Source organism: Natrix helvetica (assembly GCF_964273705.1).
Source record: "Natrix helvetica genome assembly, chromosome: 6".
NCBI lineage: Eukaryota > Metazoa > Chordata > Lepidosauria > Squamata > Natricidae > Natrix > Natrix helvetica.
Genome location: NC_138553.1, coordinates 67,428,571 through 67,454,399, shown reverse-complemented (window position 1 = coordinate 67,454,399; position 25,829 = coordinate 67,428,571). Strand labels below are relative to the sequence as shown.

Here is a 25,829-nt window from a genome sequence, read left to right as displayed (position 1 = left end):
AAAGAAAGCCTCTGAGTATGAGGCAAAGCAAACTACTTCTCCGTCTGACAGGAAACACAGAGATAGTGCCATTACTTTTGGAGACAGCTTCAGTAGGAAGGGGTTCTTAATGGTTCAGAAAAGGTTTGGCCTTCTGCTCGATTTCTGGGCCAAAGAGACAAGTTTCTTTTGTATAAATCTCTGTGAAGGATCTCACCCCTGAAGACATCCCTTCTGTATCTTATTTCTCTCAGTTCCCTCATCCCAGGGCAAAGGGTATTTCCACCACAATACTTTTTGGAGACCAGTAGGAATAAATAAATAGCTTTTTTTCCTCCTTTGCTGTACATAGTAACTGAGTCTGTTGCTCCCTCTGGACATCAGATCATAGATATCTTCTATAGCCTCTTTCTCCCCTCACACACAAAAACAGAAAAACGCTGAGAAAAGCACTCGAGCAGAGGGAGAAGACGTGACGATGAGGCAAAATTCAAGAAAACATGCTTAATTCATGGCAAATAAAAGTGATGGTGTGATCCCAATTGATATTACCAACACGTCATTTGGGTCAAATCATTCCCTTCACATTGGAAAACTGTGGAAGAAAACTTTGCAGTTGCCAGTATTTATTTGTCCCTCTGTATGTCTATTTGTTTATCATCCATTTCTTTCCTTTGTTTTCTCTTTAAGAAGATTTTATGACAGTGGACAGTTCACAAACAATAGTAAGAAAAGTAACAGTTGTAAAAAGAACATTAAAAACAAGCAAAGGACCTCCCAAGTCCCCCAAATCCCAGATGTCCCCTCCCATCCATATTAGACTTAAGAACTTCACTGAGATCCACCCTGATATTACCTCAAGAGTTCAAGGGTATCTCTCAGGCAAAGAAAAGCTAGCTGAAATGCAAGAGACCCTCAAAAACAGAAACATCCCAAACCTGGGAGGTACTGTATGGAACATGAAAAAACACTCTAAAGCAGAGGTTCTAAAGAAAAATGAACAAATTTAAGAGGAGATGCAAATGGAGTAAGCCTTGCGCATAAAAAATATTCAGCTGATGTGAGAATTGGCTCCTTCTATAAAAGTGGGAACTCCCCCCCCCCTGAATTTGGATTTAAGGTTCAGCATGTTGGAAGGCATGCTCCATGTCATGGAGAGGGACATGGTTTGGGAGGGATATTCTCTTTCTCTCTTGTACTTCAACTTTGGGGCGCAGAAAAAAAAAGTAGGGTGTCTTCATGCAAGCAAAAGGGATGGAGAGGCCTGAGCCGTGGTATGGACCAATGGGACACTGCCAGAAAAACTACTTCGAATCAATTTCTGATAAGCAGAGTAAGGGAAAATGTGGAAGTAAATCACAGAAAATCATTGTGATTGTAAATCAGTCATGTAATGTTTTGCTTAAAAGCCATAAGGCTTCACTTAAAAACTGAATGGCAAGTGATGTTGTAAGGCCACCATGGTAGTCAAATATAGTAAAGCATACAGTTTTTTTAATGCGATTTTCAGTTTATTTATTACATATTGCTTCTTGTAAGATATTTCTACATTGTTTATAAATAAAATAACACTTAAGTAATGAGGATAATAAAATGGTTATCTAAATTCCAGTAAACACTTCCATATAATACATATCAATACAATATTGAAAAAGCAGAGAAAACTTGACTAATATTTTCAAGGATATTGAAAATGTAGCACAAAGGATTGTGCATATCTATCTAAAGAAACAGTATTTCAGAGAAGAAAGCAAATAGCCTAAATGCAACACGTGTCCATTCCCAGGTGCTGTCTAGATTGAATTTTGATTCTCCATCTTAGCTGCTGAAATAGGGACGGGAAGGAGGTCACAGATTCTCTGCTGATAGGTCACCTACATGACAAAAAAGATGAGAAAAAGGTAGAAAGGAATTTGACAAATGGAACCACATATACAGGAAGTCCCCAACTTACAACAACAATAAAATTTTGGTCATAAGCCAGTGCAGTTTTAAATTAAGTCACCATGTGGCCAGACTAAACTTTAAAACCATTTTTTACAATGTTAAGTGTATCATCACGAATTGAATTACATGGTCACAAGTCCAGATCCAGGTTATCCGAAAGGGTTTTTTGGGAATTTGTTTTTTGCTGGAAAATAACAAAAAGTATCACAGGTTGCCATAGTAGGCCTCAACTGGTCATAAATTTCAGCTGCTTGGCAAGTGGGATGGTACAACTGTCATAATTTTGAGGAGAGGTCCCTAATAGCTTTTTTCAAGTCTGTCATGATTTTGAACAGTTGTTAAGCGACCTGTTTTAAGTTGAGGATTGCTGGACTCAAACGAGGTTACAAAGCATGGGGTTTTCGGTCACTTCATGTGCCCATACTCTCATTCCCTCCCTTTAATGTTCTAAATAAAGTTACCTTCATTAATGAAAGCATACATCTTTGCAGCATGCCAGATTTCACTAGTAAATGCTGCACATACTGGCTAGACTTTGCTGAGCTGGAAGACACAGAAAGAAATGCATTACACTGTTGCCAAGGTATCTTGAAGAGTAATTCTCCTTCCTTTGGCCCATCAACACCAAAACCAAGTAAATGAGAGGAAAAAGAACTCCTCCCTGACGTTTTGTTCCAAATCGCCTCTAGCAAAGAACTCCAGGTCCCTACAAGCACTCCCCCCTTCCCTCCTCTGCAATTCTGGCCTTGGAACATTACAATTGAATATGTGTCTTTATGAAGAGATCCCTGCCTGAAGAAAAACTTTTGACAATCCATGTTCTTATGGTACTTGATGTGTGTCCTCACAATATCCAGTAATTGTTCACAGTGGGAGATTTAACAAGAGTTTTGACATGTGATACTGTAAATGTTTGCACGGGTCAATTATTCTTCAATCTCCTTCAATACTTTTACCTTCAAAATAAAAATGAAGTGCTCTGAGTTAGTATAAGATGAGCCAATTGCCAGGAGAAACAGGGAGGTTAAACTTTCCTCTCTTCTCTCTACCTCATGCAAACCCTTTTCTTTTGATTTGTTGATCTCAGCTGAAAAATGGGTGTTATGTGAATTTCGTTGTATGGGTATACTGTGTATACACGTACAATGACAATAAAGTATTCTAGAAAAAGTCTGACATGCCCAAGTTCCAAAGAAGTGCCCAGGTGGTATTCAAGGTGTGAGCTCTTTTGTAATAATCAAGCTGCAAGGTGACCAGGGTGTGGCTCTCTGAAAGGTTTTTGCTTGCTTAGTACTGCAAACAGATTTTCTGTACCCATTACCAAAGAAACAAAAGGCTGACGTGATATCTTATATTGTGAGCAAAACAGCTAATCCCACAGCGAAGCTGCTAAAATTATTGTCTTTCAGGAGAGCCTGGAAGGAAACAAGGTGGAGAGAAGCAGAGAATTCAAATTCAACCAGGCTTCTCAAGCTCTTCCTCTTTGTCCCAGTCCCTGATCTTTCAATGCAAAGGAAAATTACCCCTAGGTTAAAGACCTTTCTCCTGGGCAGTTTTTGAAAGCTGCATTCTGTTTCTCTGACAGGGTAGATTAGCTTCTGCTAAACCTTCTGGGAATCCAGGGGTAGGTTTTTCCCTCTCTCCAGTTTCTTCCTATCCTTTTTTTTGCCAACTATTTAAATCCCCCTCCCACATATTTAACATCACAAGACTATACAGGTTCTTGTTCCTGGACACTGATAAGTCAGGTAGACTTTGTGGTGTCTTCTCCCTGGTCACAATTGCTTTTTCTTCTTAACATTCTTCTAAAATGTTTCTGAGACTCTCCATTCTGAGAAATCCCCCTCCTATAATAGTTAGTTTATTCAAAAATGGTTAAAATAGAAACCTTCAAAATATGAGCAAAAACAAAAGAATAAAAAATACAACAAACAAGGCATTAAACAAAAAAGTACCTTAAAAAAAGAAAAAAAGATTAACATACAGTATATATACACATAATATCCTTCCAAGTTGAATGCTGATTAATATAATACAACAGTGTTCATATGCTACCCCTTGCAAACAGGCCAAAAGAATTTTAAATTACCAAACTACTAAATACAAATTGTTAGCCTGTCATCTACATTGTATGTCACAGTAGTGAGTACACCCCCTCTCATTTTGTAAATATTTAAGTATATCTTTTCATGTGACAACTGAAAAAATGACACTTGGCAACAATGCAAAGTAGTGAGCATACAGCTTGTATAACAGTGTAAATGTGCTGTCCCCTCAAAATAACACAACACACAGCCATTAATGTCTAAACTAAATATTAACCCTAATTTGTCACAGATCAAATATCCACCTTTGTTTCTTCATTTAATCTCTTATCAATCGATTGAATACAGTAAATCCAATCTCCAAAGCCAATCTATCTCCCCCCTTCCAAAAACAGATAAGATTGTTCCCCAATTAAATGTAATAAGTCAATTTGCTATTCTTCAAACCCCTTAAAAAAGACCCATTTGCTACTTATCCACCCAGAGAGTTCTCTATGTTATATAACAGCACATGGTTGAGCTTCCAGAAGAGGTATGAAGTAGTGTTTTTGCCATTTTTTGCAACAAAAAAACAACCCAAAACATGATGACATTACTATGGTATGCTGCAACTGGTCATAAATTTTAGGTGGTTGCCAAATATGATCATAGGAGACGGGGCTGATGTAACTTTGAAGACAGGGCATAAATAACTTTTTAAAAATCTATCATGACTTTGAACAGTTGTTAAATGACTGCTTGTAAGTTGATGATTACCTGCAGCCCATTGGGAATTCAAATTGTAATGTTGGTTTTCTGTAACTTTGTGTGCCAATACTCTCACACCCTCCACTTAATGTTCTAAATAAAGTTACCTTCATTAATGTAAGCATACGTCTTTGCAACATGCCAGATTTTCCTGGGAACTTCTGGAAATGCCTGCTGGACTTCATCAAGCTGGAAGATAGAGAAAGAAGTGATTCACACTGTTGCCAAGGTGCCTTGGAGAGTAATTCTCCATCCCTTGGACCATCAATACAAATATTACCAGCAAGATAGCCATTCCAGGGACTTCTTAGTCCACTGTCAAGTGGAATGAGAGGAAAAAGAACTGCCCTTTGATTCCAAGAGAGAGATTATATGAGGGTGAGGTCCCAAGAGCAAAGAGGGACTCAAAGTCTACAGTTCATGGTACTTTAGCTTTGCTACCTACATTGATCCTAGGATGATGGTTCCCACAGTAGAGGAGCTGGTTCAATACGTCAGAGAACAATCTCCATTCGTGTGGCTCGAAGTGAACTGAAAAAGGACATTTCCTCATTTTCTAGAATCAGGAATGTCATTGCCAAAACATAGGCATGCAATTGATAATAAAGTCTTCTCTCCACCATTGGAGCCATCCTGTCCCTCTAATATTGCTCCAGTATTCTTAAAATCCAGCCTCTTAGAAGGAGAAAGCTTTGGGATGCATATTTCAGCAAAGAATTCCGTCATCATCAGCCATTCCGTTGTGTCTGACCTTCGACCACTCTATGGGTCACCAATCTCCATGCCTCTCTGTCTTGCACCGCCTCCTTCAGATCTGCGATGGTCATCTCAGTGTCATCTTTTATACTGTCTAGCCAGGGGTGTTAGGATGGCCCCCTCTCCTTTTTCGGCTGATCACTCCATCCTGATTGACTTTTTGAGTGAGTCTGCTTTCATGACATGACCAAAGTATTTTCAGCATCTGTTTGGTGATCTTGGCTTCGAGTGGTATTTCAGGTGAGGACTTGTTTGTTATTTTTGTAGCCCATGGGATGCGTAATAGTTGCGTCCAGAAAAGAACTCTAGATCCCTATAAAGATCCTGGTCCCCTTTCCTCTGCAATTCTGGCCTTGAAACATTACAGTTGAATACACATCTTTATGAAGAGATCCCTGCCTGAAGAAAAACAACTTTTGTGACAAGCCATATTCTTGCGGTACTTGATGTGTGTCCTCACAATATCCAGAATAGTTTGACAGTGGGACAGTTAACAGGCGTTTTGACATGCAAATGATTGCATCTCCTTCTATCATTTTACCTTCAAAATAAAAATGAAATGGTCTGAGTTAGTATAAGATGGGCCAACTGCCAGAAGAAATTGGGAGGTCAAACTACCATCTCTTCTCTCCACCTCATGTGAAAAACCTTTCCTTTGATTTGGTGACCCCAGCTGAAAAAGTCGCAAAGGGCTATGGTCCAAATGAAGCTTCTGGGTGCTATTCAAGGGCAGTCCGATGTGAAGTGTGTTATACCAATCAAGCTGCAAGGTGACCAGGGTGTGAGTGACTTTCTGAAAGGCTTCTCCCTTCTTAGTCGCTGAGCACTGCAAACAGATTTTCTTTACCCACTACAAAAGAAACAAAAGGCAACCTGATGTCATATATTGTGAGCAAGGTAGCTATTTCAGCAACGAAACTGTTTAAATTATTGTCATCCAGGAGAGCCTGGCAGAAAGCAAGACTGGAAAGAAGCAGAGAATTCAAGTTCAACCAGGCTTCTCCAGCTCTTCTTCTTTGTCCCAAGCTCCCTTTGACCTGCTATTCTGCTACATCTGGTCTTTCAGTGCAAAGAAAAATTACCGCCAGGTTAAGGACCGTTCTCGTGGGCCAGTTTTTGAAAGCTGCATTCTGTTTCTCTGATAGACTAGATGAGCTTCTGATAAACCTTTTGAGAATCCGGGGGTAGCTTTTCCCCTTTCTCCAGTATCTTCCTATCCTCCTTTGATTGCCAATTTGCCACGCATTACCCCCTCCCTCCCATTTAATTACCATCACAGCAAGACAATACTGGCTGTTGTACCTGGAATCTCATTTGGCTGTTTCACAAGGGGTGGGCACTATTATTGTAGTAATATATTAATCAGTATTCAAGTAGGGGGTAACATTTATATGTGATGGGTTTTTTTCTTTCAATACACTTTTTAATGTCTTGATTGTTTTGTGTTTTTTGTATTTTAACTTCCCTTTAATTAAAATAATACAGAAAGATTTAAAGAAGAAGAAGAGGCAGAAGTGGTTGAAGAAACTCTTTTTCTTTCCCTCTCAAAGTTCCCACCCAACCCAAAGTGTGTATTCACCACACTGCTCCACTTTGTTCCATATCAATCACAAATCTCATTCTTTTGTCAGGAGGCCAGCTTGTGTCATCCAATTTACATGTTGGAGGACTTATTGCCCTGGCCTTCCTTGTTTTTTCTCCTCAGAAAAAAGAAATCCTTGAATAATGTCCCAGAACACAGGAAAAGGAATCTAAGGAATTAAAATGAACTAAAGCTAGGCTTATTTTGACTCAACTGAACACAAGATCCTATAACAACATCCCTGTGATGGAAAGAAAAAAAAAACTTTGGGGATGAACTGTCGATTTAATCATGGTGTGTTCCAAAACTATATGAGTTTATCAAATATAAAAAGCTTTCCTAATTCAGAGGTTAAGGATGCTATGTGATCCCAATCAATTGGAAAAGTGATCATCTCAGTCTTTTAGGACCACAAAAGATTAAAAGATAAAACCGGCCTCTGCTCAATCTCTGAGCTGAAGCGAGCATTTGGGCAGAGAGAGAGAAGTTCCTTCTAAATAAATCTTTGTGAAGGAGCCCAGTCCTGAGGGAATTCCTTCCCGACCTTACCCTTCTCAGTACCATTCCCAGGCAAACGGTTTTCTCGCCACAATGCTTTTTACAGATCAGTAGGAATATTTTTTCTCCTTTGCTGTACATAGTGACCAGGTGTGTTGCTCCCTCTGAACAACTTTGAACATCAGATCATAGGTTTCTTCTACAGTCTGTCTCCTTCCCCATATACAAACAACCCCACCCCCCAAATAAGAAGAAAACATTAAGAAAAGCACTACAGCAGCCCTTCTGAAGACCAACTTACATCTTGGAAGACATCTTTCTTGGTACTAATTGACAACTGATAATTAGTGACAGTTGAGCCTGGATGAATGAAATCATAAAGCCAATAGAATTCCTATGGAGATAACAGGGTGCGGTTTTCTTTCAACCTCCATGTCTAGGATCAGCTCCCTGTTATTTTGGTTTACATGCAGAAACCTTTTTTTTTGTATGCCAGAGAATTGTTAGAAAGTGCTGAGTTTAAGGACAGAGCTCTCTGTCCTTAAAATACTCCCCAGGTTTTTAACTACAGACCTCATTTTTCATACAGCAATCCAAGCCAGAAAAAAAATGTATTCATATTCACATTCTACTCAAAAAATATGGTGTAGCTTCATGATGCTGGAAGCCCAAATCACATGACCCTATTTTAGACATGTTCCAAGGGTGAGGGATCCAGCTCAAGGAAGGCAAAAGGAAGGACTTTTTGATCCCTAGCTCTCCAAGTATAGATTGCCCCTTAGTATGGAAGCTCAGTTAAGGCACCCACTTGAACAAGACTATTTATTACTGCTCTCTTCTAGCTACTTACATGGCAGTGTCCCTATGGTCCACATCACTGCTCAGCCTTCTTCATTCTTTTTGCTTGGATGAAGATATCCTTCTATTTCTTCTGCATGCAAAGTCCAGGTACACGGGAGAGGGAGAGAGAAAGAAAGAAAGATAATATCCCTCTCCAACCACATCTCTCCTCAAGACTTATCCAATTTGCATCACCATGCTGCTCCACTTTGTGGAGCTCCATTTCTATAATAATTTTTGTCTTTCTTTGGCCAGAAAGATTGCTTATGTCCTTCAATGTAGAGTTTGAAGGACTTGCTGGCCTGGTGTTCCTATTCTTTGTCCCCAAACAGCATTGGGAGACTTTTGCCGACAACGTTCTCGGAATCTCAAGAACCTAAGAAAAGGAATAGACCTCTGTTCCAGACTCTACCTGCTTTGTGTTTTGTTTCAGGGAAACAAAGAGAGAAGCTCCTTCTGTGTAAATCTCTATGAAGGAGCCCAGTCCTGAGGGCATCCCTTCCCTACCTTACCCCTCTCAGTTTCCCCATGCCAGGTAAAGGCTCTTCTCACCACAGTATTTTTGGGTGACCAATAGTAAACCTTTTTTTTCTCCCTTGCTGTACAGTGTCTAGGTGTGTTGCTCCCTCTGGACAGCTTTGAAGATCAGATCATGGATGTCTTCTACCGCCTGCCTCCTTCCCAACACATAGACAAACCTTCCACCTCCCAAACAAGAAAAAACATAGAGAGCAGTCCTTCTGAAGACCTACCCTACGTCTTGGAAAACATCTCCGTTCTCCTCACTCTGCTCTCCTCAGTGACCACTGGCAGTTGGTGACCTTTGACTCTGGATGGATGAAGTCCTACCGCCAATAAAATTCCCACAGAGCTGAAGGCCGCCTTTGGGATCTACCAAAGGGGACCTGCTCCACCTTTTCTACATACATTTTTGGCAACCAAATATCTCTAGGAATCTAGAAACAAATCTCTCAAGCTGTCTCTTTCTCATCTTTTGGTATAGAAGCCAAAGCTCTTTCTATGGAGCCTTTTTATTTTTTATATATAAATATATATATCTAGAGACAGCATCCTCTGTTCCTTTTGCTTAGGTAAAGATACGGTATCTTTTTCTGCAGTCCAAACTTTTGTTAGATGGTGCTGTTTAAGGACAGGATTTGCTGTAAGGTCAGAAAGTACAACGGAGAAAATTCAACTATTACAAATAATTGCTGTAGGTTGTACATGAAACAAATGAAGGGCCTTTCTTTGAGACAGTGGGAAAAAATTTCATCCATCTTTGAAAGGTAACTGTATACTATACTATACTATACTATACTATACTATACTTAGTTACTACTATATAGTAACTGTATAGCTGGATCGACAGAGGAGGGTGGGAGGTTACAGCTCCTCTACTGCTAGGTCATCTGCATGGAAATGAAAGGTGATAAAAACTAAGGAGGGAAGTTGATAAATGGCAGGGGACTTTATGGCTCCAAACAAAAGGAGAAAATCTGAAAGACAAAGAGATATTAAAATTTAATCTGTTTGCTACATAGGTGGGAAACATATACAGGATTTCTACCTATGGTAGTTTTCCTCAACTTATGACAGTAACTGAGCTCAAAATTTGGGGGTGGTAAGTCATTGCAGTTTTAAATCAAGTCACCGCATGACCGGATTCAATTTTACAATCATTTTTACAACAGTTGTTAAACGAATCACATAGCGGTTAAGTCCCAATGTAGATTATCTAGTGGCTGTTTTTTGCCATTTTTTAAATTTTGCTCTAAAACAACAAAAAACATCTCAAACCGTGATCATGCAAACATTGGATGCTGCAAATGATCATAAATGTGAGCTTATTGCCAAGTACTCGAAATGTGATCACATGAGTTTAGGGTTGGTATGACTGTCATAACTAAAAGGACGGGTCAGAAGTAGCTCTTTTCGAGTCTCTCGTGACTCTGTCGTAAATTGAGGATTACCATTGGAGGGTAAATCAGGCATTGGACTGATTTTCTGTCACTTTATGTGCTGATGCCCTCACCCCCTCCTCTTAGTGCAAAAAAGTTGATTTTTTTGTAGGTCGTTCCAACCTGCCAGATTTCCCTGGGAACATCTGGGAAAACCTGCTGGACTTCATCAAGCTGGAAGATAGAGAAAAAAGTACTCACACTGTTGCCAAGGTGTCTTGGAGAGTAATTCTTCTTCCCTTGGCCCATCACACAAATATTACTAGCAAGACATCCTTCCCAGAATTTCCTCAAGTGGAATGAGAGGGAAAAGACCTCCCACACACACACACTTTGGTTCCAAGAGAATAGTTGTTCGAGGGTGGGGTTCCAAGAGCTGTGGGGGACTCAAAGGCTGCAATTCTTGTTGATTCTGTTTTCTGGGATGATGCCTCTCACAGTAGAAGAGCTGGTTCAGTGCTGGCAAGAAGAGTTTCCCATATGGGTCCAAGTGCTGTGGAATTGACAAGAAAGGATACTTTTGCTCATTTCTGAGACCCAAGAATCTCACTGCCAAGCCACAATGTGTGCAATTTATAATACATCCATCTCTCAGCCTCTGGGACCATCCAGTCCCTCTAACAGGGCTCCAATATTCCTAAATTTTATTCCGAAGAGATCCCTGCCTGAAGAAGAGCAACTTTTGTGACAAGCCAAGTTCTCATGGTACTTGATGCATGTCTTAAGGAATAATCCTCCAGTTATTGTTCACCCAGGGACAGTTTATAGGAGTTTTAAATTTGATTCTGTGAATATTTGCACTGGTCAAATGTTTCTTCAAGCTCATCATGGGATTTCTGGGCCCTTACCTACAAATAAAAATGAACTGCATTGAGGAGGAAGACTGCCGAAGGAGGCCTCTGAGCGTCAGGCCAAAGGCCTCTTCCACCAACTTCTCCACTTGAAAAGAAACATAAGAGATGGTGCTATTACTTTTGGAGAACATTTTCCCATCCATGCCAACAGCAGAAAGGCAATCCCAGAAATGTTGGTGAAGGAGGTACCTCAGAAACATCTTCATCTTGTATCTCGAAGGTAGCCATCCAATAGAAGATAGAGAGGTCTAACAGCATGGATTCCACTGGTGGGTCCATGGCTGGTGTGACCTTGCTGTGGGATCAAAAGAAGAGATATCAGTGCCCATATTAGTATAGTCTTTATTGTCATTGTACAAAATAAATACAACGAAATCAGTGATCAACCCTCAGTTTCATTTTTTCCATAAGAATAGGATAAGCTGGGTCAACTGCTAGGAGAGATGGGGAGACCAAGCCACCCTCCCCTTTCTTTTTTTTAAAAAAACAATGTTTTATTGGTTTTTAAAAAAAAATTACAAGGAAAAAGGTAGTGGGTAGATACAAATTTTGACGGTTGCAATGTGCGGTAGGTGTCCCCTCCCTCCATACTCAAGGTATACATTTGCAAAAAAATTCATTACTAAATAGTTACATATAGTCAGCATGTAAATTCAATTAATAAATTCGGTCAACTTATGTCAAGCAAGTTTTCTTGTTCATTTTTGTGATCTGAGTTTTCTCAATGTCGCCCCATCTCCCCCCGCTGGCAGAGCTCCGGCCCCTCCCGTGTCCTGTATGTCTGGTGTAGGATCATCTGGTTTTTCTAAGAGTGTTTTGTTTTTGTTCATAAAGGCCTGTGCCTCTATGGGTGCCCCACCGGCCGCCGCCGATTCCGGGGATCCCCCGCAGTGCCGCTCCTCCGGCAGGAGCCTCTGCGGGGCGTCCTGTGCCCCCCAAGGAGTGGGGAGCCCACCGGGAAAGCGTGGGGCGAGCAAAGCTTGCCCATCGCTGTCAGCCGCTGGAACCGGAAGTCCCCACCCTCCCTTCTTCTCTCCACTTCATAAGGAAAATATTTCCTTTGTTTTGGCAACCCCAATTGAAAGAATTCAAAATGGGCATGCTCTAAATGAAGCTTCTGATATATTCAAGGCCAATCCTATGTGAATTGTGTTGTATTGAGCTGCAAGGTGACCAGGGCATGAGTGACTCTCTGAATGACCTTCCCCTTCTTAATCACTGAGTACCCTAATCAGACTTTCCTTACACATTACAAAAACAAAAGGCTGACCTGATATCATATATTGCCAGCAAGGCAGCTAATCCAGCCATGAAGCTGGTTAAATTGTGGGCCTGCAACAAAGCCTGCCAAGAAACAAGAGAGAATAGAGATTTCAAGGTCAACCAAGTTGCTCCAGAACTACTTCTTCGTCTCAGTCCGTTTTGACCTGTGCTGCTGCAGCACCTCGCCTTTCAGTCCAAAGGAAAATTGCCCAGAGGTTAAGGATCCTTTTGAACTTTTGCTAAACTTCCTGAGAATTCATAGCTTTCTTCCTCTCCCTTTCCCTCTGATATCTCCCCATCCTTCTTGACTGCCACCCATTAACTGCCCCCCCTTACTTACTTACCATCATAAGAAGAGTATATGGGTTCTTATTTCTGGGCACTGGGACCCTCATTTACCCACTATTTTTAAGGGGAAACAATGCAGTGAGGACCTGGATTATGTGAGGCTCCTGTGTGATTGAAGAGTCAGGCTGTCAGTCAGGTCGGCTATGGAGCACTTTCTCCCCAGTGCTTTTCCTTTTAAAAGGAAAGCTTGAAACCTTTCTGAGACTCTCTTCATTCTAAAAGATCCTAAGGAATCTTTTGTATAACTGAGAGTGGGCAAAAAAGACTGGGATTGAAACCCAGAGGTAAAGCCCAGCCAAAGAAACCTTTACTTCCAAGGGATACCTACTATTTGTTCTGTCTTGCTCCTCCTCTCAGAGAATTCTTGCCACACGTTTTGGCTCATCTTCAGGTCTCTTTTGATAAGTTTCATGAGGAGGGGTGCTTAGAGGATCAGGAACAATTTGGCTCTGCCCAGTCCCTATGTGCATCCTTGAATATAGGAAGAGGCAGAAGATATCTGGATAGAAGAGTCTACTCCTAAAGGAGCCCTTTCCCTCTCAATGTCCCCATCCAGCCCAAAGTGTGCACTCACCATGCTGCTCCACTTTGTGGAGTTCCATTTCTATAATAATTTTTGTCTTTCTTTGGCCAGAAAGATTGCTTATGTCCTTCAATGTAGAGTTTGAAGGACTTGCTGGCCTGGTGTTCCTATTCTTTGTCCCCAAACAGCATTGGGAGACTTTTGCCGACAACGTTCTCGGAATCTCAAGAACCTAAGAAAAGGAATAGACCTCTGTTCCAGACTCTACCTGCTTTGTGTTTTGTTTCAGGGAAACAAAGAGAGAAGCTCCTTCTGTGTAAATCTCTATGAAGGAGCCCAGTCCTGAGGGCATCCCTTCCCTACCTTACCCCTCTCAGTTTCCCCATGCCAGGTAAAGGCTCTTTTTACCAGTGTTTTTGGTGACCAATAGGAAAACTTTTTTTCTCCCTTGCTGTACAGTGTCTAGGTGTGTTGCTCCCTCCGGACAGCTTTGAAGATCAAATCATGGATGTCTTTTACCGTCTGCCTCCTTCCCAACACATAGACAAATTTTCCACTTCCCAAACAAGAAAAAACATAGAGAGCAGCCCTTCTGAAGACCTATTTCCGTCTTGGAAAACATCTTTGCTCTCCTTCACTTCGCTCTCCTTAGTGACCACTGGCAGTTGGTGACCTTTGAAATCCTACCACCAATAAAATTCCCACAGAGCTGAAGGCCGCCTTTGGGATCTACCAAAGGGGACCTGCTCCACCTTTTCTACATACATTTTTGGCAGCCAAAGATCTCTAGAAACCTAGAAACAAATCTCCCAAGCTGCCTCTTTTTCATCTTTTTGTACAGAAGCCAAAGCTCTTTGTATGGAGCCTGTCTGTCTGTTGGTTGTTCGGGTTTTTCCTCACATAGAATTGGAAGTATCTTCACGACGTTTCGATGAAGTCTCATTCATCATCTTCAGGTTGGTGCTTCCGGCTTGGTGCTTCCAGGAGCAATGTGAGGTCTCGGACGGTTCCTCTTTTTAACTGCCAGTGGGGATTTGAACTGATTGGGTGGGAGCTTGGCTGCATTCTGATTGGGAGGAGGTGTATTCTGATTGGTAGGGGGCTTGGCTGTGCTCTGATTGGATGGGAGTTTGGCTGTGCTCTGATTGGATGGGGGCGTGTTCTGTATGGGTGGGGGCTTGGTTGTGATTGTGTTAGTCTGAGTTGCAGAGGGATTTGAGCTGGTGAGTTGTGTTACTGTTGTTTGGCTTCGCGTTTGTGGTGGTGCCACATCTCCGTGGTGGGCATCAGTTTGCTTCATGTATGGATTGGAGGGGTTTAAAGAGGCTAATAATGCAGCTGTGGTCTGGATTCTGGTTTGTGGTCGGCTTCTGGTTTGAGGTCATCCTCGGTGTGGGTTTGGGCTTGCTTTTGCGTGGATGTGTGATAGTGACATCCTGTGTGGTTTTTGTGAGTGTGGGTCTGGTATCATTTTTTGTGTTAGGAACTCGTTTGTTAGTGAGGGCGGGTTTCCAAATGGCTGGTAGGCGGGAGGTATCATCTCGTTTATTCATACTGTGTGGCCGTTTTTCTATCTCAATAGCTTCTCTGATTATTCTGTTGTTGAAGTGTTCAATTTTGGCAATAGTTCTGGTCTTTTTAAAGTCTATATCATGTCCTGTGGCTTTGAGGTGTTGGACCAGGGAAGAAGTTGGTTCCTCCTTTCTGACTGAGTTTTTGTGTTCTTCAATGCGTGCCTTTATTCTTCTGTTGGTTTGTCCGATGTATGTGGTGGGGCAGGGGGTGCATGGGATTTCATATACTCCTTGATTTTCTAACTCTATTTTGTCTTTGGGGTTTCTCAGGATGGTGGATATTTTTCGGTTTGTGTAGAATGCTGTCTTGATGTTGTGTTTGTGGAGAATCTTGCTGATTCTGTCTGTGGTGCCTTTTATGTATGGGAGGAGGGCTTTGCCGTTTTTTTGTTTACTGTCTTGGATTTTAGTGGGGTTTTCTTTTTGGATTAGGTTAGTGATATTGTTTCTTTGGAATCCGTTGGATATTAGTACGTTGGTGAGAGTGTGTAGTTCGGTTTTGAGGTGTTGTACGTCAGCTAAGCGTTTTGTTCTGGAGATGAGTGTCTTGGCTACAGAGTTGATCTGTGCTGGGTGGTGGTGTGAGAGTGCATGTAAATAACGGTGTGTGTGTATTTTCTTTTGGTAGATGGTGTGTCCTAGGGATCCATTGGATTTCTTATAGACTAAGACATCCAGGAAGGGGAGTTGATTATTGGCTTCTGTTTCCATGGTGAACTGTATTTTGGGGTGTAGGCTGTTGAGGTGTGTGAGGAAGTTGTCCAGTTTATCTTTCCCGTGTGGCCAGATTATGAAGGTGTCGTCTACGTATCTGAGCCAGAGTTTGGGTTTGTGATCGGATTTTTCTAGAGCTTGGGTTTCAAAGTGTTCCATGTAGAGGTTAGCAATGACAGGTGAGAGGGGTGATCCCATGGGTGCTCCTTCTATTTGTTTGCATTTTTGTCTGTTATAGATGAAGTATGTGTTGGAAAGGCAGTGGTTGGTCAGATCTAGGATATGTTTGGGGGGGTTGTATTTGTTTTGGATAGCTGTTAAGGCTTCTTTGATTGGTACTTGGGTGAAGAGGGATATGACATCGAAGCTCATGAGTAGGTCGCTGGGCTGTAAGTTTTGTTTCTTTATGATCTCTATGAACTGGAATGAGTTTTTTACGTGTGAGGTGATGGATTCTGCATAGGTCTGTAGTTGTTTGGCGAGAAATTTGGCTAGGTTTTGTAGAGGTGAGCCTATGGAGCTGACTATGGGTCTGAGTGGGGTTCCTTCTTTGTGTATCTTTTGTGTATAGAGCTTAGGGCATCTGGATGATTTTTCTCTGGGAATGATTCTTTGCTGGATCTCTTCGCTGATGGGGGAGGCCTTTATTTTGGATCTGGTGGTTTTTTCTAAGTAGGTGGTGGGATCCGTGCTTAGGGGTTTGTAAGTGGAGTCTTGGAGTAGGTTGGTTAATTTGGTTTGGTAGTCAGATGTGTTCATAACCACCGTGGCGTTCCCCTTGTCTGCTGGTAGGATTATTATGCTAGTGTCTTCTTTTAGGTTAAGTAGTGCTGTCTGTTCTTCTTTGGGTAAGTTGCCTTTGGGGGGCTTGCTGGTGCATAGGATGTTGGTGATTTCGAGTCTGATTCTGTTAGCGTCATCGTGGTTGATTTTGGTCAGGCTGGTTTCTACTCCGCATATAATGGTTTCAGTGGGGATGTGTTTGGGAGCGACTGCAAAATTGAATCCTCTGGTAAGGACATTACCAGAGGATCAGGTTTTCCCCTTTTATTCAACAGATTGATAGACTTCCCCTTAATATGGAAGCTTTATTAAACCACGTATTTGACCAAGACTCATTATGATAACTCTCTGCCAGTAACTCTCTTTTGACCTTTGGTGCACATCACAGCTCCCCCCCCTCTCAATTCTTTCTGTTTGCATGGAGCAAAGAGTTCCCCTCTGCTTTTTCATCTGTACACAACAAAGTTCAAGTGGAAGAGAGGGAGAGAAAGAGAATATCCCTCCCCAACCAGTTCCCTCCCCCAAGACACAGAGCCATGTCTTAAAATCAGCAATCACTTTATACCAATTCCTCTTCAGCCCAATTGATTTGCAACACCAGGTACATTCTTCAACACGCTGAACCCTAAATGTGGATCGGGGGAAAAATTCTCCCTTTTACAGAATATATTCTTGCAAAAGAAAAAAATATATGGTGCTGTTATTCTTTAAAAAGAGGAATCATTTCATGTGATCACCCCAGATCCAGGAAGATACAGAGCCAATTTTCACATCAGATCAGTTTTCTCATGTGAAAGGCTGACATAATTTGCACCCTTCTTAAATTTGTTCATTTTTCCCTAGAAAGTCTGATCCAGAGTTTGAGAACCTCTGATTTCGATAATTTTTTCATGTTTAATATAAAGTATTCACAGATTTGGGGTACAGGTAGTCACTGACTTATGAACACAATTCAGACCAAAATTTCTGTTGCTAAGAGAAACATTTGTTAAGTGACTTTAGCTCCATTTTACGACCTTTCTTGCCAAAATTGTGAAGTGAATCACTGCAGTTTTTAAGTTAGTAACACTGTTGTTAAGTGAAACTGGCTTCCCCATTGACTTTGCTTGTAAGGTTGTAAAAAGTGATCACTGGCCCAGGACAATGCAACTGTCATAACCATGAGTTAGTTGCTAAGTGTCTGAATTTTGATCATATGAACATGGGCATGCTGCAACCGTCATAAGTTTGAAAAGCTGTCTTAAGTCACTTTTTTCAGTGCCCTTTGTAACTTTGAACGGTCACTAAATGAATCATTGTAAATCGAGGACTATCCATTCCAAATTCTGTTGTTATCTTACCGTTCAGCTAGCTTATCCTTGCCTGTGACATACCCTTGATCTGGCAAGATCAAGCTTTGAAGTTAATTTTGCTTTTGCATGGAAATGTTGAGGTAGTGTGAGGCTGGATCTCAGGGAAGTTCTCAAGCCTAATATGGATGTGAGGGAACGGCTTGCAATTGGGGAACTGGGATTTATTTTATTTTTTGTTGATTTCTATGTTTTTTTACAGCTTTTGTTTTTATTATTGTTTGTGATCTGTCCACTGCCTTGAAGTCACTGGAGATAAAAACAGTAAGAAACAGATTGTAAACAGATGGACAGGCAGACAATGTATGCTGATTACTGCAAGGTTTTCCTTCCCTCCTTTTCCAATGTAAAGAGAATGATGTGCCCCAAATCTGCTGCTGATAACATAATTAAAAAATAGAACCTTTTTACGTGCTCTTTCCATTAATTCTTAACTGTTTAGTTTTGAAACAAGTTAAACCCTTTTCTTTGCCATATTTTATTGGTACTTCTACTGGAAAAGTTCAAAATTAAAAAAAAAACAGTATTTGATTTTGAAAGAGCCATCACATTAAATCTTGCAATTCAACCCAGAATATTTAATTATTTTTAATCCCACTTTTTCATTTCCTTCACTTTTTTTCACATAATAAAATTATTATTAATTTGTTGATTTTTTTAAAAAATAAAATTAATTCCTAGATATTAGAAGGATTTCCTTTCTATGGATCTATTTAAAATACTAGTTATCTCGCTTAATATTTTAGGAAAGGTATGGAAAAACATGAATTGTGACTCATGAAAAATGACTGGCACTTCTACAAATTATTTCAAATCTATCTTAGTATCCTTAGCTGTATTACTAGAATTTGCAATAGGTATCACCTGCAAACAAATAGTCACTAATTAAGAATGGTTACAGTTCTTAACTATCTTTAACATGAATTTGTATGTTACTGAACTAAAACTGTTGCCTATTACTAAAAATGGTAGATGGTGTAGTCCTTCCCAGAGCTAAAACTTTGCAGGCTATATATTAAAATCAGGCAGCTTTCACTGAAAGAATTGCACAGCTTCGATGGTTTATCAGCTCAAGCAACAAGAATGCCGTCTGGAGCCTTAAATTGTTTATCTTTAATATAAAGCAATATATTTCTGAAATACCTGGATCTTTAGAGAAAATAGGAGGCTGTCTTTCTGGGAGATGCATCTGATCACACGCTTTTCATCCAACATGTTTGACTTGACCTCTGATTTTCCACCGTGAAGATATATAGATGGAAAGCCACTGTTCCATGTACAGTACAGCACTGGTAGGTTGCTGGTTTTTTGTTTGTACATTAAAGCTATTGAAATAAATTGTTTGGATTTGGGTTCCTTTCTTCACATCTGTAATGCAAAATTTAAATTAGGGCATATAAACTTGCTCAAGGAAATGACATGTAAATTGCTTCATGTTTTTTAAATCCTAGGCAGGCTGGTTTCAATAGGATAGGATAAAGAAATTTCAATAATAAAAATAATAATTATCTACAATGTCATGATCAAGTTGCCAAAATTATACATTGGAAACTTTGCCAGAAGTTTGGGTTTGAATGCAACAAAAATTACTGGGGATACCAAGTTGATAAAGTTCTTGAAAACGAACAGGTCAAGATCTTGTGGGATCCAAACAGACAAGACATCTGGCCCACAACACAGCTGACATTACTACTGTGGGGGGGGAAAAGTCTGGTTCATTGATATTGCAATACCAGGTAATGCACGATTTGAAGAGAAACAACTAGAAAAAAATAACAAAATATCATGATGTGCAAATTGAAGTTAAGCGATTGTGGAGGAAGAAATCAATGGTTGTAGCAATAGTTATAGGAGCCCTTGGAGCAATACCCAAAGGGTTGCCTAGATACATGGAACTTTTGAACTTATATTAGACTTGAATATTCTGACTTTGCAAAAAAGAACACCTTACTCAGAACTGCCTATAATACTCAGCAGCTACCTTAATAGCTTTTAGGTTGTTAGGACTTAAACAGTTAAGTTTTTATCAGTACCAGACTGTGAATTAAATAATAAATTTTAAATAGGTACTAAAAAAAAAAACCTTGTGTGAGTTGAGAAATGAGAGTGTTTCCCTACTATCATTACAATAAAATGCATTCTATTTTTTTCTCAGATGTAGTAAAAGTAGTTTATTTCAAGAGTTATTTCTATCAATTTTCATAAATTTTCAAGCGTGTATCTTTCTTCTTCTTTAAGTAAATAGGTCTAAAACAATCTATCTCCCATCAGTGGTAATATTTCTGCTTTTATTAATTGAATAGGAGCCATACTCTACTTTCACACATTTTCTTTCAGCACATCCTACTATAAAAAGTTGCTGGGAAAATTTTCCATTAACAATAAGCATGCCTCTGCTAAATCTTATTTCGCACTGTTCAAACACCATAATAAAGACACGCTTATCTAATCAAAAGCTGTTGCTGTGGAGATATAATAGGCCAAGGATTCCCTTCAATGTCATTTTGAGCTGTTAAATACAGGATAAACATAAATTCATACATACAATCCTGAAAACTGGTTGTGATGTCTTTCCATAACCCCTAGGTGGCTAGCTATAATTTTTAAACAGACCTCATCCATAATGGAGAGACATCAAAACAGTTTTCACACTCTTGACTACCATGAGCCACAGAAATGGATGTGTTTCTATCTCCCAATCTAATCAACTGGAAGATGTTTTGTTAAAGGTGCATGCAGTTATAAGCAAAACACAACAGGGAGTCCTCGACTTACAACCACAACTGACCTCAAAATTTGTTGCCAAATGAGACAGTTAAGTGAATTTTACGATCTTACTTGCTACAGTTAAGTCAACCAGTGCAGTTGTTAAATTAGTAACATGGTTGGTAAGTGAATCTTTCCCATTGACTTTGTCAAGTCGCAAAAGGTGATCACATGACCCTGGGACACTGCAACTGTCATAAATACGAACCAGTTGCCAAGTCTCTGAATTTTGATCGTGTGACCATGGTGCTGCTGCAACAGTTGTAAGTCACTTTTTTTCAGTACCGTTGAAACTTTAGTCACTAAATGAACTGTTGCAAGTCAAGGTCTACCTGTACTCCTAAGTCTTATGGCAAGCCTCTCCTATTATTATTCTAAAGCAGATAGAGTAATTCAAGAATTCCAAGGCAATACTGAGGATCCATTGAGGTCATGCAGGCTTCAACAGTGGGGGTGAATGTTTGGGATCTGTGCAAGGACATTATTCTCGGCTGCTCCATGATGAAAGCTGGCTTTTTTCAGCTTATTGCATACACTTGAATCTGAATTCCATTTACTTTAATGAATGGATTTCTTAAAATATGGGCTGTTTTGCAGGCGTAAATGGAAGACTGGAAGAACTCTCGATGCCTACTTTAATTTAAAAACACAAAGATGCTGCCTCCTTGCAAATTGCAATTGACCTGAATCATTTTAAATGGGCACAGCTTTGGAAGGCATTTTGTTGTGGCCTGTTGGCTGCTGGCCCCTCCAGCAGCTGAATCAGAGGAGGCGCGTGAGTCGGGGTCAGCATCAGGGCAACCTGGGAGCTCTGAGGGAAGAGGGAATGGAGCTGGCAGAGAGCGAGACTGTCAGCCTCTATCTCGCATGCTTGCTATCGGCTGCCATAGTAACGGGGAGGGTGGGGGTTCATGGTATTTGGGAGGGGATATGTGCTGGTGGAGCTATCATGGAAAAGGGAGTTTTGTTCTCACCATCTTCTGCATATGCTAATGGCTCGTGTTTGAGTTTGGTCAAGGCCAACTGTCTCTGCATACCTGCTGAATGAGGCCACCTGAAGATGCGCCCCATATGACACCTTTGGGAGTTGGAGATTGGACATTGGTTCGGGGTAACTGGGGGGAGGGATTTGGGTAAATGTTTGATATGTACACGTTCGCGCTTTCTTGCTTCAGATCTTGCGTCACTTTCGCTGTTTTCATTTCATATCCCGTAAAAGTACCTTTTCTCTAATTAAATGGAGTTGGGGGTTTTCTTTCTTGGATGTTGAATGAGGCATGCCTGACCATCCGTCAGCCCTCAGATGGAGTCAACAACCCCCAGGTCTGGAGGTGGTTGATGAAGAAAAGGAACAGCTGGGTCCAGTGCCTGATGCACAGCTGCACAGAAGGCAGAGAAGAGGAGAGCAGTGGAAAGCTGTGGGCCGATCCTGGGGAAGGAAGAGCCACTGCTGCTAGCAAGGCTCCACCCTAGCTCTTGGTATAAAAGCGGGGGGCGGTGTGTGTGTGTGTGTGTGGAGATGAAGAGGTGTGGCAGACAACTATTCATCTTCTAGGCCGGCCAGACTTGTTAGCCTGCGAGAGAAAGCTTTTTGCCGGGGCTGCTGGCATTCCCAATAAAGAAATCTTTTGAGTTCATGTCAGGGGGTTTGTCGTGTTTGGGGATCACAATGTGTTCAAAACACATTGATTTTAGTATTAAAAAGGCCCTCCTTGTGACCATGACAAGGATTTCAAATTAGAAAAATACCCAAAACACTTTTGAACCCTTTCATATAATTCACGATAGAGTATTACGGTTCTTACAAGTATCTATTTTTATACACAAGGTATAACTGAATACTTGTATCATGATTTATGGATATAGGTATTTGATGTGTGAAATGTATTGTGTTTTTTAAACTGCACAGAAGGGAAACTCAGGGTGAAGAAAATATTATTATTGTAGCGGATTTCATAGTCATACCGGTATGTACCTATTTTTCGGAGTATAAGATGCACCGGAGCATAAGATGCACCAAGGTTTTGAAGAGGTAAATAAAAAAGGTAGGTAAATAGAGGGAGGGAGGGAGGGAGGGAGGGAGAGAGAGAGAGAGAGAGAGAGAGAGAGAGAGAGAAACACAGTAGGTAGGTAGGGAGAGAGAGAAAGAAATACAGTACGTAGGTAGGGAGAGAGAGTAGTTAGGTAGTTAGATAAAGGGATAGAAAGAGAGAGAGAGAAATACAGTAGGGAGTGTGTGTGTGTAGGTAGATAGGTAGGTAGAGGGATAGAGAGAAATAGAGAGAGAAATACAGTAGGTAGGGAGGGAGAGAGAGAGTAGGTAGGTAGGTAGGTAGATGTTTCCAGGTATATTTATCCATGTGCTGGGGAAGGAAATCACTGACTTTGTTTCTGCTGGCACAGCACTTGATCAATGTAATTCTCATCAATCAGTTAAAAAGCTTTCCAAAAGGGGGGAAAAAAGTTTTTGCACACTGCAAACCTCCCCAAAACAGCCCGTTTTTCATGAAAAGGGGACCATTATTTCCCCCTCCCAAAAGGCATGAATAGCCTTGGGGGGGCATGCAGAGTGCTCCTGGGATGGCAAAAACGAGCAAAAAAGGCCAGTTTTTCGCGAAAATGAGACCAAAAAAATGCATGCAAAGCCTTATGGAGGCTTATAGAGTGTTGCTGGGGGATGGGGGGGAGGAAACGGTCCGTTTTTTGCTCATTTCTGCCCTCCCCAGCCCCCAGGAGCTCTCTGAAAGCCTCCATAAGGGTATGCACAGCCATTTTGGTGAAGGGGGCGGGGCTCCAGCCTCTTTTTTGAGGAAAAAAGGTGAGTCTTATACTCCGAAAAATACGGTATTTAAAAATATGCTGTAGGTATCAACTAATGGCCACAATTGAACACAAAATTTCTATTATTAAGCAAGACAGTTGAATTTTGCCCCCTTTTATCACTTTTTTTTTTGCCACAGTTGTTAAGTTAGTAATATGGTTAAGTGAATCTGGCTTCCACATTAACTTTGCTGGTCATGACCCAGGGGCACTGCAACCAACACAAATATGAGCCTGTTGATAAGCATCCAAATTTTGATCATGTGATCAAAAGATGCGGAAAAAAATCAGGTGAAAAATGGTCATATCACTTTTTTCAGTGCATTGTAATTTCAAATGGTCACTAAAGGAATGGCGTAAGTCAAGGACTACCTGTATAAAACTTTCAAGACATGTATCAAAACCCCCAAAAGGCTAACACACCAGAACAATTGGATCAGTTATTCTGCATCAAGATTAGATGAAGGATACAAACCTCTTTTATTTCAGTCTCATCAGCTTTGTCCTTGAAAGGATCCAGTGACAATAATAGGATTTCCAGGCCTACGTATTAATAGTAGGGGCTAGATGGAACCATTACTTCATGGGCTTATAAACCAGCATTTAGCCATTTATGCACCCAGAAGGGTTACCCTGCAAAAAACATATCTACATGAAAGTGTCCTTTATCAAGTTATCTTACTCCTAGCACATCATCCTTCAATATGTTTCCACAAATAAGTTGTACCTTTTATGAAGATGTACTGGAAGAAAGTCCACAAGCCACGTTGGAAATATTTGCCAGAGTTAAGCAAATGGTTAACTAGATTGGATACAAAAGGATAGATGGTTGCCTGAAGGAAGGCAAGCAAAACAAGTGAGGTCTTTGATCTATCATCTTCTCTCAATCTTCAAAGGACACTTAGGAATGAAAATTATTTTGATAAAAAAAATCTTCCTTGCATTAATATAGACCTAGCAAGTTTTCTTCAGACACTATACTTTCAGGCTGAATATTAAGTTACTGGAAGCACATGAAGCCTGCCCAGTCTCTTCACACTTAAAAACAGCCAACTTGGATATAACAAACATAATAGGTCATACTCCTTTATTCTGTATCCCCAAGAGGTAAATTCAGCCTAGACAGATAACTGTCTAATATTATAGAATTTTAGGCTGCATACATCCTGACAACCGCTAGATGTCAGTACAAGAGATCCAGAAAATCCCAACTTGATTCTTCCATTTAGATGATGTTCCCTTAATGAACACTGGATATTGCCTTACAGTTTGAACTACTGATGGTAACCTGATAGAATTGTGCTGCAATTTGGAATTTTATTGCAAAAAGATACAGGAACTCTTTGAAGAAGCTGCCTCTTTTCTAGGGATCACATGGTTGTTGTGATTAATTGAACAAAAAAAAAGAGCGGTTTCTTTTGTATCCTTGCAGCTGTTTCCACCTGATTTTAATAGCAATTAATATTTGCCTTTTAAAAAATTGCTAGCCTCACGAAAAACTGCTCAGAACAGAGAAGAAAAACATTATTACTGTTATTTATTGAAGTTGGAGGTAGACAAAGCATTGCGAAGAATTTACAATACATTTAATTTACAACACACTTGTATTTACATTTAATTTTAAAAAGAAATAGTTACTGTTTTTTTATTCCTGAGTTTCTCAGCATCAACAGAATTGATAAGTAAAGGGAATGGCATGCTATATTTCCAAGTCAATAGTCATATCTTATGAAGGTTTATTTTCACCAGAGAGATGGATTATTTCAATAATCATTAACCATTTTTCATACATGTTTTTTAAAGGCGCATATTCACAGTTACAGAAGGTTGAGTTTGGGATTCTAGATTTCTTTCATTGAAGGAACCCCACACAGAAAAGCAAATACGCAAAAAGAAAGCAGTGAATTTAGATAAAATTCAGCATACAGACATGGCAGGAAACAAACAGATTGTATGTTTTGCATGTTAAAAAAGACCCTGTTTTAATTAGTATATAAAATTTCAAGCAACATAACTAGGAAATATTACTAAATTAAACCTTTGGATTATCTGTGCCAGTCACAACAGGAAATACTGAAAAAGAGAATCTGACTTAATCAAATGTAATCTACTCTCTGAAGAGCTGGTTGAGAGGCTTTGGGCCACTATAAGATACAGGAACTTGACTGTCAATTTCCCTTGTTCATAGGTCCATATTGCTAGCTGTGACTCTATAAAACTGATGCTCAATATGCACATTATGAGTTATTTTCCGATTTAGTGTAAACATAGTGAAAAAAAATTGCTGTATTTTTCAAATGTTTTTTAAAGTACAAGAAATTATGAGCACATAGATAACCTATACACTAGGAAATCTATAAACTAGGAGGAAGAGAAGGGACTGCAGAATTGTTTCGAGAGATAATAATAATTAATAATAATAATAATTTATTAAATTTCTAGACCGCCCCCTCTCCCCGGGGGGACTCGGGGCGGTGTACAGG

General features: G+C 40.3%; 1 protein-coding gene across 1 annotated transcript; it reads right to left on the bottom strand.

The window, feature by feature from the left end:
- Positions 1–1,343: 1,343 nt before the first annotated feature.
- Positions 1,344–25,742, bottom strand: LOC309394491 (uncharacterized protein). The gene is made up of 14 exons (XM_081957715.1): positions 24,074–25,742; positions 23,822–23,979; positions 18,904–19,128; positions 12,477–12,550; positions 11,396–11,501; positions 10,554–10,845; positions 9,152–9,890; positions 8,405–8,485; positions 7,054–7,171; positions 6,016–6,324; positions 5,164–5,873; positions 4,826–4,907; positions 2,388–2,469; positions 1,344–1,853 (listed from the first exon to the last, which is right to left on the bottom strand). Exons 3-6 carry the CDS (start codon positions 19,078–19,080, stop codon positions 10,615–10,617), a joined length of 588 nt encoding a protein of 195 aa, XP_081813841.1. The 5' UTR covers positions 19,081–19,128; positions 23,822–23,979; positions 24,074–25,742; the 3' UTR covers positions 1,344–1,853; positions 2,388–2,469; positions 4,826–4,907; positions 5,164–5,873; positions 6,016–6,324; positions 7,054–7,171; positions 8,405–8,485; positions 9,152–9,890; positions 10,554–10,614.
- Positions 25,743–25,829: the final 87 nt, after the last annotated feature.